The sequence below is a fragment of the Nothoprocta perdicaria genome, unplaced genomic scaffold, assembly GCF_003342845.1.
Source record: "Nothoprocta perdicaria isolate Ctin4 unplaced genomic scaffold, notPer1 scaffold_14, whole genome shotgun sequence".
NCBI lineage: Eukaryota > Metazoa > Chordata > Aves > Tinamiformes > Tinamidae > Nothoprocta > Nothoprocta perdicaria.
This window is the reverse complement of record NW_020454538.1, coordinates 4,193,046-4,208,232: the sequence shown is the minus strand read 5'-3', so window position 1 is coordinate 4,208,232 and position 15,187 is coordinate 4,193,046. Positions and strand designations below refer to the sequence as shown.

At 41.7% G+C, this 15,187-nt stretch overlaps 1 protein-coding gene across 2 annotated transcripts in view; it reads right to left on the bottom strand.

Moving 5' to 3' along the window:
- Positions 1 to 3,600: 3,600 nt before the first annotated feature.
- Positions 3,601 to 15,187, bottom strand: part of HTT (huntingtin) — a 70,423-nt gene continuing 58,836 nt past the window's right edge. Inside the window, exons 56-67 of one of the 2 annotated variants that reach the window (XM_026034076.1) lie at positions 14,942 to 15,081; positions 14,699 to 14,781; positions 12,549 to 12,679; positions 12,238 to 12,367; positions 11,268 to 11,423; positions 9,822 to 10,012; positions 8,958 to 9,072; positions 8,506 to 8,719; positions 8,231 to 8,336; positions 6,743 to 6,905; positions 5,959 to 6,119; positions 3,601 to 4,803 (exon numbers count right to left, since the gene is read on the bottom strand). In XM_026034076.1, coding sequence (XP_025889861.1) covers positions 4,590 to 4,803; positions 5,959 to 6,119; positions 6,743 to 6,905; positions 8,231 to 8,336; positions 8,506 to 8,719; positions 8,958 to 9,072; positions 9,822 to 10,012; positions 11,268 to 11,423; positions 12,238 to 12,367; positions 12,549 to 12,679; positions 14,699 to 14,781; positions 14,942 to 15,081 — 1,804 coding nt within the window. In that variant the 3' untranslated portion in view covers positions 3,601 to 4,589. Of the gene's footprint in view, positions 4,804 to 5,958; positions 6,120 to 6,742; positions 6,906 to 8,230; positions 8,337 to 8,505; positions 8,720 to 8,957; positions 9,073 to 9,821; positions 10,013 to 11,267; positions 11,424 to 12,237; positions 12,368 to 12,548; positions 12,680 to 14,689; positions 14,782 to 14,941; positions 15,082 to 15,187 lie in introns of those variants that run through there. The other variant, XM_026034074.1, reaches the window with a different exon arrangement.

Here is a 15,187-nt window from a genome sequence, read left to right as displayed (position 1 = left end):
GAGCAGACAGGGTGCAGACTGTCCCACGTATCTGCAAAACACTCCATCGTATTGAGCGTTGCTGCAAAGCAAGGATGTTGGGAAAAGCTTTAATAGGATGCACCGAGGCCTCTTTAAATAACGAGAGGAAAATCACGTAGAGCAAGAGCAGTATTTTATTTTCTCTTTAGTTTCCGTGTGCAGTATTTTCAGCATTTTTTCAACATACATCTGAACTTAAACGCTTTCCTTTCACGTGGAGTCCAACCGCTGTGGTCGCAGAGGCTCCAAGGATCCGCTTATCCCTGCCCTTGAGCGCCAGAGGGGGCAGCTGCAGCCGGCCGGCCGGTGACACGGGACAGGCAGGGGATGCAGAGCCCTTCCTCACCTGCAGCCTGACATGTGGAGCCCTCCTGCTCACACCTGCAACCCTGTTGCTCCAGAGACGCTGCCCTGTGTCCCCCGGGCTCTCCAGTGGGCACGGTAAGGTAGCACCGTGCACCAAAAATGCCCCCTGAAATCTCAGTAGCGGATAAAATCAGCACGCTGGGTTTCCCCATGGTTTCACTATGTTGCTTGCTTTTAGATTGAAAATAAGGAAACTACCTAAAAACTACCCAAGTACTTTGCTCTTCAGCAGCTTCCAGCAATTGTACTGCTCTAACTGAGGGCGTTGCAGAAGGCCAAGGGCGAAGCACTTACTGAGGCCAGCTGCTGATTTCCCCCTCCGGTGCCAAGCTGGGGCTGGGTGTGAAACAGCCGCTCGGAGGCGACGGGGCTGCTGAAGCTCCCGCGCGCACTTGGGCCAGGAGCCTGAAGGACCAGATTTAACAAGCTGCTTACTGCTGTGTTTATTGCTCGATACATCTCAGCACTGCCTGTATGCAGGACGTGCAAGAGCTTCACCACGACAGCGCTACGAAGCTGTAGGACAAGATCCAGCTGCTGGCTTGGAAAAATCTGCAGCAGTTGGGACACAACCTCCTTAGCTGCTATCTAGAGTTAACTGCCATTGAAAACAGAGAAGGGAAAGACAGAAGATGCTCTTAAGGCAAATCTACTAAACAACAGAAAAATAAAATCACCTTTAGTTCCCCTTGTTGCCTGCGCTCTGTTTGAGCTTAACCGGTTCTTTTGTTATTCAGGGCTTTAGGAAGGATACACTTAAGAGAAGCTTTAAACAAAGTCACATTCCCTTTCCCCTGGCAAATAGCAAAAACAGTAAATGCAACCGCCAGTTCAGGGTGTGCTGACATGGAAAGCAAGCAAACTGCAGCGGCCTGGAGCCCGGGGATGTTTTATTGAGGGGGCAGGATCAAGGGGGTTCCTCAAGGAGGGCCACATTACCCCGCGAGTAACGTTGACAACTAAACTGTAACTGAACTTCTGAACATCCACGTGCACTTTGCCCTTTCGCTCATGCCTCTTCCCAGATGTGCTGCACGTAAATCTTGCCTTCATCCTGCAAGGTTGCCAAGAACCCGGTTTCACTGCAGAGAAATTAAAGAAAGGATCTTTTCGGTCAATCAAGACATCGAATGCAAAGCACCTGTGCTCCGCTCTCAGTGACACACCGGGCCACTTGATTTTCAAATAAAGCAACATAAATCATGACCAGTAAGTTGAACACAGGAGTCTCCCAGTGGCCAGTTTTGCGGGGCTGCTTTGCAGCTGTGCTCGGTGGCGCTGGGCGCAGGCAGGAGCGAGGCCGAGCAGGAGTCCGCTCCAAAAGGAGGAAGGAGAAGAAAAAGAGACAGAAGAAGCAGACAGAGGAGGAGCAGACAGAAGAGTGTGCAAGGGAATGCTGGAGTTTAAGCACTACCTGCGTGCACTTCCACACCAGCAGGAGCCTCAACTTGCAGCTGCCTGAAGGGAATGCGAGTTCCCAAAGCAGGAGCTAGATCCCTCGGACACTTGGAAGCAGGGCCCAGGAGGCTGGCGAGGAGAAACCCCAAGAGAGGTTAAAGCACGTGGAGCTGGTCCTGCCAGGGGCCGCGAGAGCTCAGCCCTCGTCGCCTGGGGCAGCGACGAGGAGCAGCTACACCAATAGTCACTTAAACCCCAGGCACAGAGGATCCCACCCAAGGAAGGGGGTTTGTCACGTGGATGTGACTGGGATGTGAGGTGACTGTGACTGGGCCGCTCATGCTGAGGGCTGAGGTCAGTGCCAGCCCTCCTGCTGCCCGCAGGGCGCCCTGGCAATACCCAAGGGGCTGCTCTGGTGTCACTGCTTCAGTGTCCTAAGGAAAGGGGCTCCATCCCACTCACTCAAGGTAAACTCACCAGCTACCCTGTGTCAGTCACGAGGAGCTTAAAATTATGGAGAATTCAACAGTTTAAAGCAAAATACATACTATTTTATATGGTGAGAATGTGACTAACCCAATGCTTAAAAAATATATTAAAATCTATCTTAAATTTTGGAAAATACCTTACAAAAATATCCTCAAATTATCTATCATACAAAAACTGAGTGGCGTGTGGGTTTACAGTAGAAAACAAGTATTTGTGGGTACAAAAGGGAATGGTGACCTATACTACCCTTAAAGAAAGCAGACAGCATTCTCTCACCTGCCTTGAATTAGTGTCCTATCAGAACTAGAGATAATTTCCAATATAATTCCAAATTTTTAAGCAGTATCGATTTTATTAAACTCTCTTCTAAACTGTTAAATTTATTTTCAAAATCACCAGTGCTGTGGCCCAAGAAAGAGGAGTAAGCCAGCTAAGTAGCAGAAATAATTACTCGTAATAGTAAGATCTGTAGAGAGCTAAATACAGCCTTGTCTACAGTTGTTTCTACTGCCCATATCATCGGTTTTATCATCTATCCTAACAGGAAGTGACGCCACTAGACAATTCCTTTTTAATCAACGTATGGGCAGAAGCAACAATTTTTGGTCTAGATTGGAATTAAATACATGGGTTTAATAAATACAAATATACACATTTGTATACATTAAATGTCACATGTGTATAGTTTCCAACATATACATTATATACAGAAATACATACAGTACATGCTCCTCCTGACAACACTCGCTCATTTTTCCAAGTGTCACCCAAAGGCGTGCGGGGTAAGAGAACGAGGAGAGGTCCCAGGCAGGATGTGACCCACATGGGCAGGTATCGTGTAGGGGTGCGGGAGGCTGCAGCCTTGCAGCACACGAGGGAGGCAAACGCGCCCGGCACCTCCCTGCTCCGGCCCTACGCTGGGGTCTGCAACACAGGGCCCGCGGCCGTCCCTAAAGCACACGGAGCAGGCGATAAATCATCCCTAAAGCACATGGAGCAGGTGATAATCCATCCCTAAAAGCACATGGAGCAGGTGATAATCCATCCCTAAAGCACACGGAGCAGGTGCTAAAAGAGGTCGTGTGAATTAAGAGCGCGGTCGGTGCAGACCTGGGCAGCCTGATCCCGCACTGCCAGCCCACACCTTGGAAAGGGGCAGAGCGTGGAGTGCAGGTGACCCCGTGGTCTTAGGATGGAAGGAAAGGAGCGACAGGCCTTGGCTGCTGGGATCTCACACCAACCTGTCCCTCAGAAGCCGTGCGGCGCCTACGAGCGGTTTCTGAGCGCGCACGGGGCTCCTCCAGGTGACTGGTCCTCTCTTTCACCACTACGTCTCAAAATAAAGGAACTCAAAAGCAGCTGCAGTAAATGGGTCGCGAGGAGGCCTCCTTAACACGGTCTCTCAACACAAATTAATCAATATATTCCAGTTTTAAAGCACTTTAAGAAAAAGGGAGATGCAAAACAAGAATGTAATCTATACAGTAAGATGGAATTTCCAAAGGAATATGAATTTGTGCACAAGGAAAAATATGCTGACAATACAGGTGTCAAGACATTCAGTCGCGTGGCTTCTGTTCACCTCGGATTACAAGCACGGCTCATGCACCACACATCTTACAATTTTACATACTGTACATGATATAGAAATATTTAAGTTAAAATTTCTTTTACTGATAGACTGTACTCAAATTTTAAATCCTGAGAAGAACAAAGAAAAAAGTGTGGTTTACGTATGTGCACTACGTCTCTGAAACCACCCACACGTACACCACAGGGTATCAGAAAGTCCAGAGAGAGGAATCACATGCTGGAAGTGCAACCCACGAAAGCCATTTTCTCTTTTCCTTGTTTGGGAGAGACATTAGGAAACAATTTCTATCCTGTACTACACAACTATATATACAGGTACATGAAACAGTGTGATTTTCTAATGACTGCAACTTGCAACGAGGGTGTTTGTGTCCGTTCCTTACCGGCTGCAAAGCAGTGCCAAGAGCTGACCTGGGAAGAGGATGTCTCAGTTACCTGGCATGTAGCACTTGCTCGGATTTTACACTGAACAAATTGGTCTCAGTTAGTCCCAAACGTCCCTTAGAAGACTGACGTGTTTCTTGTCACCCACAGTTGCCTGAAGTCAGCAACAAGAGAAAAGTTACACTAGATTTCTGAGGAGAATTTCAGCGATGCACAGCATTTCTCCATGCAGTCTTCAAGTAGAAACCAGCAGGTCCAAACCTATGCAATGCAAGCCATGGACTTTCTGATCCTGTATTAGCACAGCCAGAGAGCCACAGAACTCTGCGTGGGGACCCTCAACAGGCTGTCACCTTGTGGACGTTCTGCAAGCAAGTCAGTAGGCGGTGATAGGGGCTTCCTGGAGATGCCACCACTTCGAACACGGACTGGAAGGCCCTCCGATCCAATTCCTCATCGATCTGATTGCGGTAGAAGTCGATGGCCACCAAACAGAAGATGTTAATATCCACTTGCTCTGATTTTCCCATTCTGCTGATAACATGTGGAAGACTGAGAGGCAAGTTAAGGTCAAAACAAGACGGCAACAGCACATCGAGGCTGGTCATTTTTTATGATGGCTGCCTATTGTTTGCCAATAAAACTGTGTATTTTTGAGTTCATGAGCAACAAAAAAGTGCAAACTATTCTCAAATTATGCTGCCACTAATGAAATCCTATTTCTTCATCAACTTTATGCAATTTTTTATTCCCAGAGACTCATTTTAACTTGGCAGTGTTTTTCTTAATTCATCTACCAGAGAAAACAGCAGCATCAGCAAAACAGTTTGAACCGCTTACGGCCAAAAAGAATTTCTGAAATGAAGAGTCATTAGGAAATTTATAGCCTAATGAGATATGGATACTTTTTTTTTTTGGTCTGTTATGAAATGATAAAATAGCATTTTATTTCATGTTTTTGTGTTTGCTTTAAATAAACCTAGCTCTGATAGCACTATGGCTTTCAGCTGTTCCAGCCCATTTGGCTGATGCCCTTTTGCTGCCAAAGCTCTCTGGCACTGCAGTTTACCTCCACGGAAATACTTCCAAAGGCAATTTTTGTTTCTACGTGGAAGATACTTTTCTTTCTTTTTAAAAAATATTTTTTTTTATCTAGTAGAAAGAACATGGCTCAATCTCTTTATACAAAGACATTGCAATAATGCCTGGTGAAGCGCTCAATATAACTTCTGAAAATATGAATGTTCTCATGAAGAATCATATTTAAATTTGTTTATTATTCAAAAAAGAAAGCATACCACATTATGAGTGGAAATTTCTTCCCTAGTTCGACAAGGATTTAGCTTCTTTAAGCTTTTAATAGTTTTAGTACTGGTTACAGATCTATAACCAATTGATATATATGGGTATCCACTGGCATCTCCTACTAGGGGTTTCAAAATGATTCCTAAGGATGAAGCTCCCAAAGGCGAGTTACACCATTTTGCACAGTGACAAGGACTAGACAGTAGCTTGAGCTAACTGAATTCTCATAATCTGTTTAGAACTTCTCTTTTTGTCAAACCTTAGGCACCAATAGCCTAAATGTGGTCTTTGCATCTACCACCTACCCTAAATGTGCTTTCTATGCACCAAGTTGGCACTTTCACCTCCAGAGCTATCAACGTGCTCTCCAGAGAGGGCAGGTGCTCAGCCTGGGTAGGATACATTGCTGAAATCCACTGGCTGGTGGAAGCACTGACGAAGAAACAGGAGAGACTCCACATGGCCATGGCCACGGGTGTTCTCTGCGTGAAGTTGGACAGCGACAGCATCACCCAGTCCCGGACCATTGAGGACTGCCCAGTGGCATGTAGCGTCTGAAAGACCTGCAAGAGTTGGAGTAAAAGGTTTCACACAGGACTAAAGACACAGCAGATGGACACTGGAAAGAGTTCTGCTTCTCTTGTGAAGGCTCTCCTCAGTTATAAAAAAAAAATCCACAAGGAATTAATGCACAAAGTAACTCTGCAAAGACTGGGCCAGGAGCCAACTGGACTCATCACATCTGCCTGCAACAGACCGAACTGAGCATATAGAAAATATAAACCTTTGTCTCTGCTCTGGTTTTCAGTATGTCAGAGGCAGTATGTGCACATGTTCACATCATGCAGGAGCTCAGGACACAGCCACTGAATAGCTGGGTACTCTGAAGCCCCAAGGGGTCTGCAGGAGCTTGATCCCCCACGCATTAGTTCAAACAATCTGGTCTAGCTCCTTGAGACCTGAAGAGTCTGAGCACTGATTTCCCAATCTTAATTTTCCCATTATTTGGATGATTCCAGCATTCCATTTCCCTGGGAACGACACAGCTCTCAGCAAATCAATCACTGCCAAATAGTTTGCTACATCTATTACAATTGCTATTTTCCCTTTGGATTCCAGTACTGAAGAGCTGCAAGTTATGGACAAGTCCCCTGTTACGTTTAAGAATAAAATATATAAGCACTACCTTATAAACCACTGTTGCCATGAATTGTGGGTATGGCTGCTGATTAGATAGGAATTCTCCAATAACTTTATTCATTACATCTTGTGGGGGGAAAAAGTCATCAAGGAATTGTGGAAGGATCCGAGCAACTACTCTGGCTTCAAAAGGAAATCCTTTCCTGATCCTGAGGGAAAAAAATAAAGAAAGAAAGAACATGATTTGTGAATCAATTCCAATCTAATATTTTTTTCTTCCATTTAGCTGTTATTAGGAAGAAATTTTTTTTTTTTTTTTTTTTTTTTTTTAAGTCTGTAAAGAAAGTCTTCAACATCAAGCAATCCAAGTCTTGACTAATCTTACTCCAGTAACCTAGCCAAGGAGTTCTACCATGGCTGCATGCGGGGCTGCACCGTGGGGTTTGTTTTTAATCCCAAAACAAGGCTTAAGTTGAGAAGTCCTGAAAAATCAAGCAAAACCAACCAGAAGACAAAAAGGAGAGGGAGATCATTACTCCTTGTTATGAGAGAAAGACCTTTTATAAGCAAAAGACTGGTTTCCATTCATAATAGCCTTGCATATTCTTTTATTCAAAACCAGAGCATCCAATATATCAGAGGGCAAAAGCAAGCTGCACTGTAGGGAAAGGAAAAGCTACTCCAACTTAGAAGTTTGTCTAAGCAACACTGACTCAAAGCCCTTTCTAACAGAGCCTGTATTTACTGATGCATCAAGATCAAGCCAGTGTATTGTCATTTCACCCACAGCAGTTATTTTCTGCTCCTAGTAGTCACATTTTTTGCTAACTTTTTAAGAATGGTATTTTCAAAAGCACCAGGCACTGCTCTAGCTCTGTTCTCACACAGTGTGCACAACCTTCACCCAATTTTATGGAAAAACCACTGAACACTTAAATGTAAACCAATATGCCACAAACTACTATGAAAAAGTCTAACATGCTACGCTCATTTAACACAGCTTGAGATTGTCAGATGAAAACTGGAGTTTTGAAATATTTCCCTTAAATGAGTTCCATGTGAATACAGAAATTTTATTGTGCCCTTCCAGTGCAATTACTTAACAGCCCTGAAAAGAGCAACACTTGGGTGGGGGAAGGAGAAAAAGGGTTTTAAACTCCTCAGGGTGATCTGAAAGATGATTTCCTGTAAACTGGATTTATATCCCTGATTGTATCCTTGAGAAGACATCCTGAAAAGCACTTAAGAGTTTGACAAAAGTGAGCTGGAATTACACTTATAAAGTATTATGGTCTGTGCAACACACAGTATCAGTTGGGAGATGTCTGTTTTCCATTTACATTCCTGTATGTTTGTGCTGGGTTCAGCAATTCCACCAGTGTTACTGTGTGCACTACAAGTATCAATTTTAAGCAAAGGTAAGCAGAGAAACAGCATCAATTAAGCATCAGAACTGCCAAACAGAGCAGTGACCACACACTGCCAAATGGAATTGTCTTTTCTCCTCCTCCTAACACAGGTTTTCTCATCTTACCTATCAAAAAGGACCGACACTCGCTCCATAGCTACAATCACGGATTCACTGTCAGGAGCAGCAGGATTTGCATCTGTGGTGCGACTGGGGCTGATTTTTTCCTTTCCTGAACAAAAATAACATGCTGTAAGTTTGATGTGAATGCTAATGTAAGAGCCTTTTAACCTTGGTAACAAAAATAACTGCAGAAATTTGGCACTGATAGAAAAACAAAGGGTGTTTTGATACAAAATAATCTGTCAGAAAATATGGGGCATAAAAAAAAGAGCCCATACCTGTGTACATGCAAGTCAGCATTAACCCGAGCGCTGCCATTGCTCTGTGAGGACTCTGAACGTTTACTCTGTCTACGCTGAGTTTAACCAGGCATTCACTGTCCAGCCTGGAAAGCTGCTCCGAGAGGAGGAGTCGTTCCAGCCCTCTCAGGACACAGTGATAGATGTTGGACGGTGTTGCTTCCTCACTTCCAGATACCATGACTCCACACATCTGCAATACAGAAACAAAGCCAACTGGTTGGTTTTTAGATGTACTTAGGTCATCACTGCACCTTATATATTAGATGTGTGTGTGTGTGCGTGTGTGTGTATATATAAACTACAAAGAAAGTTTGAAGAAAATCTGATTTCTGTTTTAAGATAATCTGATAAAACTACAATCAAACTAGCTAGCAGTGTGAAAGGTATCTCTGCAGGCTGCCCCTGTAAGGAGGGGAAGGGCAACATACCTGTATGATGCCTGCAGAGAATTCGGGCCCCACATCCAGCGGGTAGTTCTCTATCAAATAGAAGGCGGTCGCACACATGACTAGGATGTGCTGTTGGTTATGGACGTTCACACAACTGCAGATAAGCAAGAACGCTGGTGGTCACTTATATCAAAGCAGTGTATGCCACCAATAGAGACAACATAGTCCTCAAAACATCATTTTTTATCCATGTGAAATTTATACACAAACTAACACCAGTTTTTAAATTGCAAAAACTATCATAAAGTCATCTATACAAGCTTAACAAATGCCATAAAAGAGCACTGGTTATGGTAACTCAGTGCAATATTTACGAGGAATTTCTGGCATTGCAATCACAGCCAACCATTGCCTGAAGTGCTTAGGACAAATACACTTCACAACTGATCCTGCAGTTCCTATTCAAGCAGAACTTGAATAAGAAAAGAGTATGACTTCTCACTGAAAAATAAGGTAGGTTTAGGGAACACAGTCCAGCAAACGAACAAAAGACTAAGCTATCAAAACTTCTTATTTTAAGATTTCAGTGTAAATGCCAAAAACTTAAGTTGCTTGTTTGATGTAAGAGCCTGCTCTAAAAATGTACTTACAGTAGCAAACCACAAAGAGCTTTTTTGTTTGCACGTAAGTAGGCAAGAGTTCCAGGCAGAAGTAGAAATATTTACAGGGCAAGAAAAGCTATTCCCCACTTTCAACATGGCAACCCTAGAAGTCTTGATAAAGTTTCTGTTTGATTTTACATCAGGTCAAGATAAGACAGGCTATTTCCACAGGCATATTCTTTTGCTTAATGTAAAAGACAAGTTTCCCACATGAAGACAGCACGGAGAGGGGCAGGCTTACTGTGCTACGCCTCTCAAATTGGAGAGCAGGTACTCGGTGATAATTGGGATGAGCTGCTTGGCTGTTTCATCCAGCAGGTCGCACTCGAGGATGTAGAGGATCCCGTGCAGAGCCCCGATGCGGCTCGGCATGTGGGTGCTGCGCAAGGTCGCCTCCAGCAGCCGACTGACCGGCTCGGCCACTGCCTTATCCTGAAGGAAACAAGAGCCACAGAGAGAAGTCAGTACCAGCTTGCTCTGCCACGCTGGTGTCTTCTGACATCTGGAAATACTTGGAACAAAATGAGGAGCGGTAAATTCTGCCTGAACCATGAATCTGGCTTGGAGCAGTAGTGTGAATCAATACCACAAGATGAACAGAATCAGGTAGTGCAGACTAGAGGAGGCTTGCAGATTAACTGGTAAACTGATGCCACCTTTGAATTACTTTGTTTTGCCTTTAAAAATTACAATTTGAAATGAACAGAAACAAGACTGGCACCCTCAGCACACCCCACAGCACACCCGGCCGGGTGACACTCTCTAGCTCTCCAGGTAACACAAAGGAGCCTCTATATGAGACTGATGTATGTCTGCAAACTGCATAGGAGACAGTGATGCTACCCCCTCAGCTAACAGCCTGACACCCATTTATCTGTTCTGCAGAGGCCACTGGCTCTCAGGTCTGGACATCTCCCTCACAGGCTTCAGGTAGAAATCTGGCATCAAACACTTCATCTCCTGTTATCCAAGTACAATAATCTATTTGGCTATGCAAAAACTTTCTAATCTGTGTTAAATTTGAAAACTGAAGCAAAATCAAAAAATATGTATCTAAAAAAATACAAGTATCCTGCAAGAAAATAAGCATTTAAAAAAAATGATTTGCTTTATTGTGTTACTAAGTACATATCACAGTCCTGCTTTAGCGTGCACACGCTTCAGCTGTTCTTTTTGAACGCATTTTCAATATAACAGCACAGGACAAGGAACAACTCTTGCTGGAATAGAGCCTTTATTTCCCAATTAACCTATTTATCCAGGTATTTGCTTCCAAGAAAGTGTTCCTAGCTCAAGTGGAAAATTCTAGCTATCTCTAGGTCTCCTTTGGTATCTGTGATACCACTTTCACAGTTACTCCTACAATAACTAATGAAAGTCCAACCCCAAAACCTTTCAAAATCTTTTTTTACCCACTGTTAACCACAGAGTTTTATGTTTCAGAGAGTTTCTAGAAATGCCAGTTTATGTTAAAGTACTTGTAACATTTTAAAAACAATCCCATTTTGAAATGTCCCTCAGAAAATAACACTTATTGTCTTTAATTCTAGCAGTCATGCAGATCAACTAAGATTATTTTCCTAGAGCAGAATCACTCTTACCAAGAGGTCCCATTTTTGTGGCAAAAGTATCAGACTACTTAGACTAAACACTCAAATTTGCAATAAATTTCCATGGAATTTCTTACCATTCCAAGAACAGCAGCCGCCTTACAAGTGGCTGGTACCAAGTACTGTATGAGGATCTCATCTTCTGAAGGATGCACCTTCCGCAGCTCCGTCAGTGTCGTGTACATCATCTCAAACTGATTCCTTTCTGTAAATAAGTCTGACACTGCCAGCAACTGTACACAAATACAATTTGAACACAAGCCATACCATTACCAAGCAGCTCAGAGTTGTTTTTTTTTTTTTTTAAAAAAGAGAATAGCAACTCTCCCCTTTTATATAACCTTCAACAAAAGATTCCTCAATCATGTAAAAATAATGGTTACTAACCTCTTCAGAATTAATCCAACCATTTCTAAACAGAGCTCTTCAAACCCTTCTAAGGTCCTTTATTTATTTTTATTTATTTTTATTTATTTTTTATTTTTTTTTAAAAAAGAGTTTACAAACCCAAGCCCATTGTAGTACGGCATTCTGGAAACCAAAAGAAGGTTACCATTATGCAGTAAAACATTCAAGAACATTCAATACATACCATTCAAGAAGGATAGTTTCATTTAAGCCCTTTACAATAGCAAAGAGTGGTTATCAATACACATTCTAAATGTTTTCTCTTTAGTATTTCTTATATGTTTCAACAGTCGCACAAGTCGATGAAGACAGTGCTTCTCGCAGTTATTCCCTTCATTTGTTTCATGAACAGACAGGATGATCTGAAACCTATTTTTAATAAGCAGCCAAGAACTATCATTATGGGAAAACAATGCATTTGTAGCTTAGTAGCAGAACACAATCCAGCCGCTTAAACAATTCAAAAGACTATAATGCTCTAGTTGCATAAGCTGTGTTTCTACACAGCCCACACAACAGCACTGCCAATAAACTCAAATTTTGCTATATATTGCAAAGTATTTTTACAAGCCTTGTGTAGCTCTAACTGTTCAGTAACGTACGCTCAACGATGACTCAAAACAATTTTTTTTTACTTACTGATCTCACCACCTCGCTGATCAAAATGACGGGTGTTCTCTTGCTAGGATTTGATGGCAATATCCACTGACTATACAGCTCAAGCAAGAACTGAGAACAGGAATGTATATCCACACCAGCTCGGTGTTTCCTGCAAAACACAACAATCAAGAGTTAAAATGTCTATTCTGATGTCCTGCTAAAATAATCAATTTGAAATTGCCCACCCTCCAATTTATACAGCCTTTTTCAATTGCTTTATTGAGCTCAAAAGGAAGAGATAGAAGTTTATTGACAAGATAAAGGGCAGAGAAGAAAAAAATATAAGGCACCTGGTGTTAATAGGAGACGTTGGTGGTGAAGAAGGAGCAGGCATGTCATTCTCATCTTCTTCATCCTCACCCCACTCTTCTTCTCTCAGTGGAGTGATCTTATGTCCTAACCACAGGGAGTGTATAAAGACCTTGTCACAAAAAAAAAAAAAAAAAAAAAAAAAAAAAAAAAAGGAGAAAAAAAACAGAAGAGCAGCCCATCACTTAACACTCAGAACAGGAAAAAAAAAAACCTTAGAAGGCAAATGCAATTTTCATTTAAATGACATAAGCCATGAACTCAAAACCTCAAATAAATTTTGCATGAACAATCACTTAAACTTTTAGTACCTTGTTCAGCCTCTGTAGATGAACCTATTTTAGATTGTAATGCACAGCAAACATAGCAGTACCACACAGCTTGACAGAGTTACACGGGTGATACCACCAGTAGCTTCTGGCTGTAACTTCAGCATGCTCTAACAGCTTCACACTGCCCAAAGTCAATATACTAGACACAAAAATCTGAGGTAAAATGTAAATATTTGCATTTAAAGTGAAGAAAGCAAGTGACGCAGTAACTTTGGGAAAAAAGAAAACACATTTCTAAATGTTTTTTAACTAGAACCCAGGATACCTGATTGCAATTCAACCTTACTTCCAGTTTTTTTTTCCTCGGTATTGTTTACACACTTCCACCCATTTTCAAATTTGGCTGTGTGTGCACAAGTGCATTAGAGTGCACCAGAAAAACTCCTCTGTAGCATTTTCATTCTACATACACACACCATTCACTGGGTTTTTATGCCTGCTACAGCTGATGGTAAATTGCAGCATTTTTTCCATTATGATCTTTTATCAAGGCTCAAACTGAGATACATTTTAATTCAGGTGAACTCTAGCATACATTCAACCTAGAGGCTCACTATTTTGTGATTATTATTCTTTAGACAGCTGCAGAAGGCAGAACAGGAAAAGAAAGTTAAGAAAAAAGATAGAAAGTCTACACAGAATTCTTTTTCTATTTACAAGAATTCTTTTCTAGGTATGATCCATTCCAAAAATATAACTCATGTGAAAATGGTACAGATAAGCCATTTATATTCAGAGCAACAAATTCAGAATATTCTACATATATTTGTTAGTGTTGAACACTGTATTGTGGGGTCAAGACTGCAAATTACTTTTCAGCTGCATCTTATTCAAAGACTAAAATGCCATCAGTTATGAAATTTAAAGACTAAAAATGGAAAAAAAAAAAGATACGTGTGTTACAGCATTCTTTTTAATGCTGTGATATTCAACATTTGTAGTTAAAGAACTGAATTTTTAGTATTTGATTAACATATGACGTAAGCAGCATAGCAAAATAAATATAAAAGTGACTAGAAATATATTGAAGGAGTTGAACAAATGGTACACCTGAAAATACCAAAAGGAAAGTGACACTTTCCCCGTTTTCAACCTTTTCTGTTTGTTATTCGTCCCTTACATAGCTCAGGAAGTCTTTCCTAAACAAAAGAACTCACCTATAGATAGTCTGCTTTCTCGTCCTAAGCAATACACACTACATGTAGAATTATTCAAGAAAAATAAGGTATGAGTTTAGCACCTCACTGTAGATCTTTTGCTAATACATACTACTATACTAGAGAAATACATTTAAAGTGTATATATGTAAGTTAATATAAAGAAAAGTTTTCAAGGTGTTAAATATGCAGATAAGAACTGCATTTGGGAATATTTTTCAACCACTAAATGTGTATTTTCAACTAGTAAAATTCAGGAAAATGTTCCTACACTAGACTTAATATCAAAACAAACAAAAAACCCTCACATATCCTATAGGATGTTCAAGCATTTCTCCTAAGTACTACTGCAAATTAAAATCCAATAGATGAAGTGGAATAAGTCACTGCAAGTGTTCTTTATTTCCCAGAGCTCACAAGCACAATCCAGCAGCTGAATCTTGGAGCTGGTCTTGCCCACAAAAGCAAAAACCCTGAGAGGCAGAAGGCTGGCTGAGAAGAATCAACCAATTATCAGCTACTCTGTATGTCAATTAGAGCCTTTAGTTCAAATCTGATGTTAAGCAAAGCTGCTTAAACGGGATTTTCACAAATTAGGAGAAAGAGTAACAAAAGGCAAGCTAGGAGTTAGCTTTAACAAACCTGTCCCAGTTTATAATCCATATCTCCTATTTCTCGTTCAGTATTGATCTGCAGTAAGAGCTTATCGTGGCTGATAAGAGCACCTGTAGAGAAACAGAAGTCTTTAAAGCATGCACGTCTAAATAGATCTGAAAATAGCTTCATTCCTGCAAACCAGGTTTCAAAAAACCTTCTGAAAGTGTCTTTTCTACTTCCACATTCAGAAGAAATTCCCTCCCTCCCCAGCCACGCAAAGGCATTTACCTGTAGTAGCAGGAGAAAGTGATGGAACAGGGTCCCAGGCTTGATATAAGTGATGAGTAGCAATATTATCTCTCTTCGACACCATTGCTTGAATTTCCTGCTCAACAATCCCCCTGATAACACTTAGCTTCCTCCCAAACCTGAAAGCCCAGGAGAAATCAATGTCAGCAGTTTTTTCCTTACATCCCTTCATGCAGGTCTGACTGGCTCACTCTACAATGTTACATTATACTTAATTTCACTTTC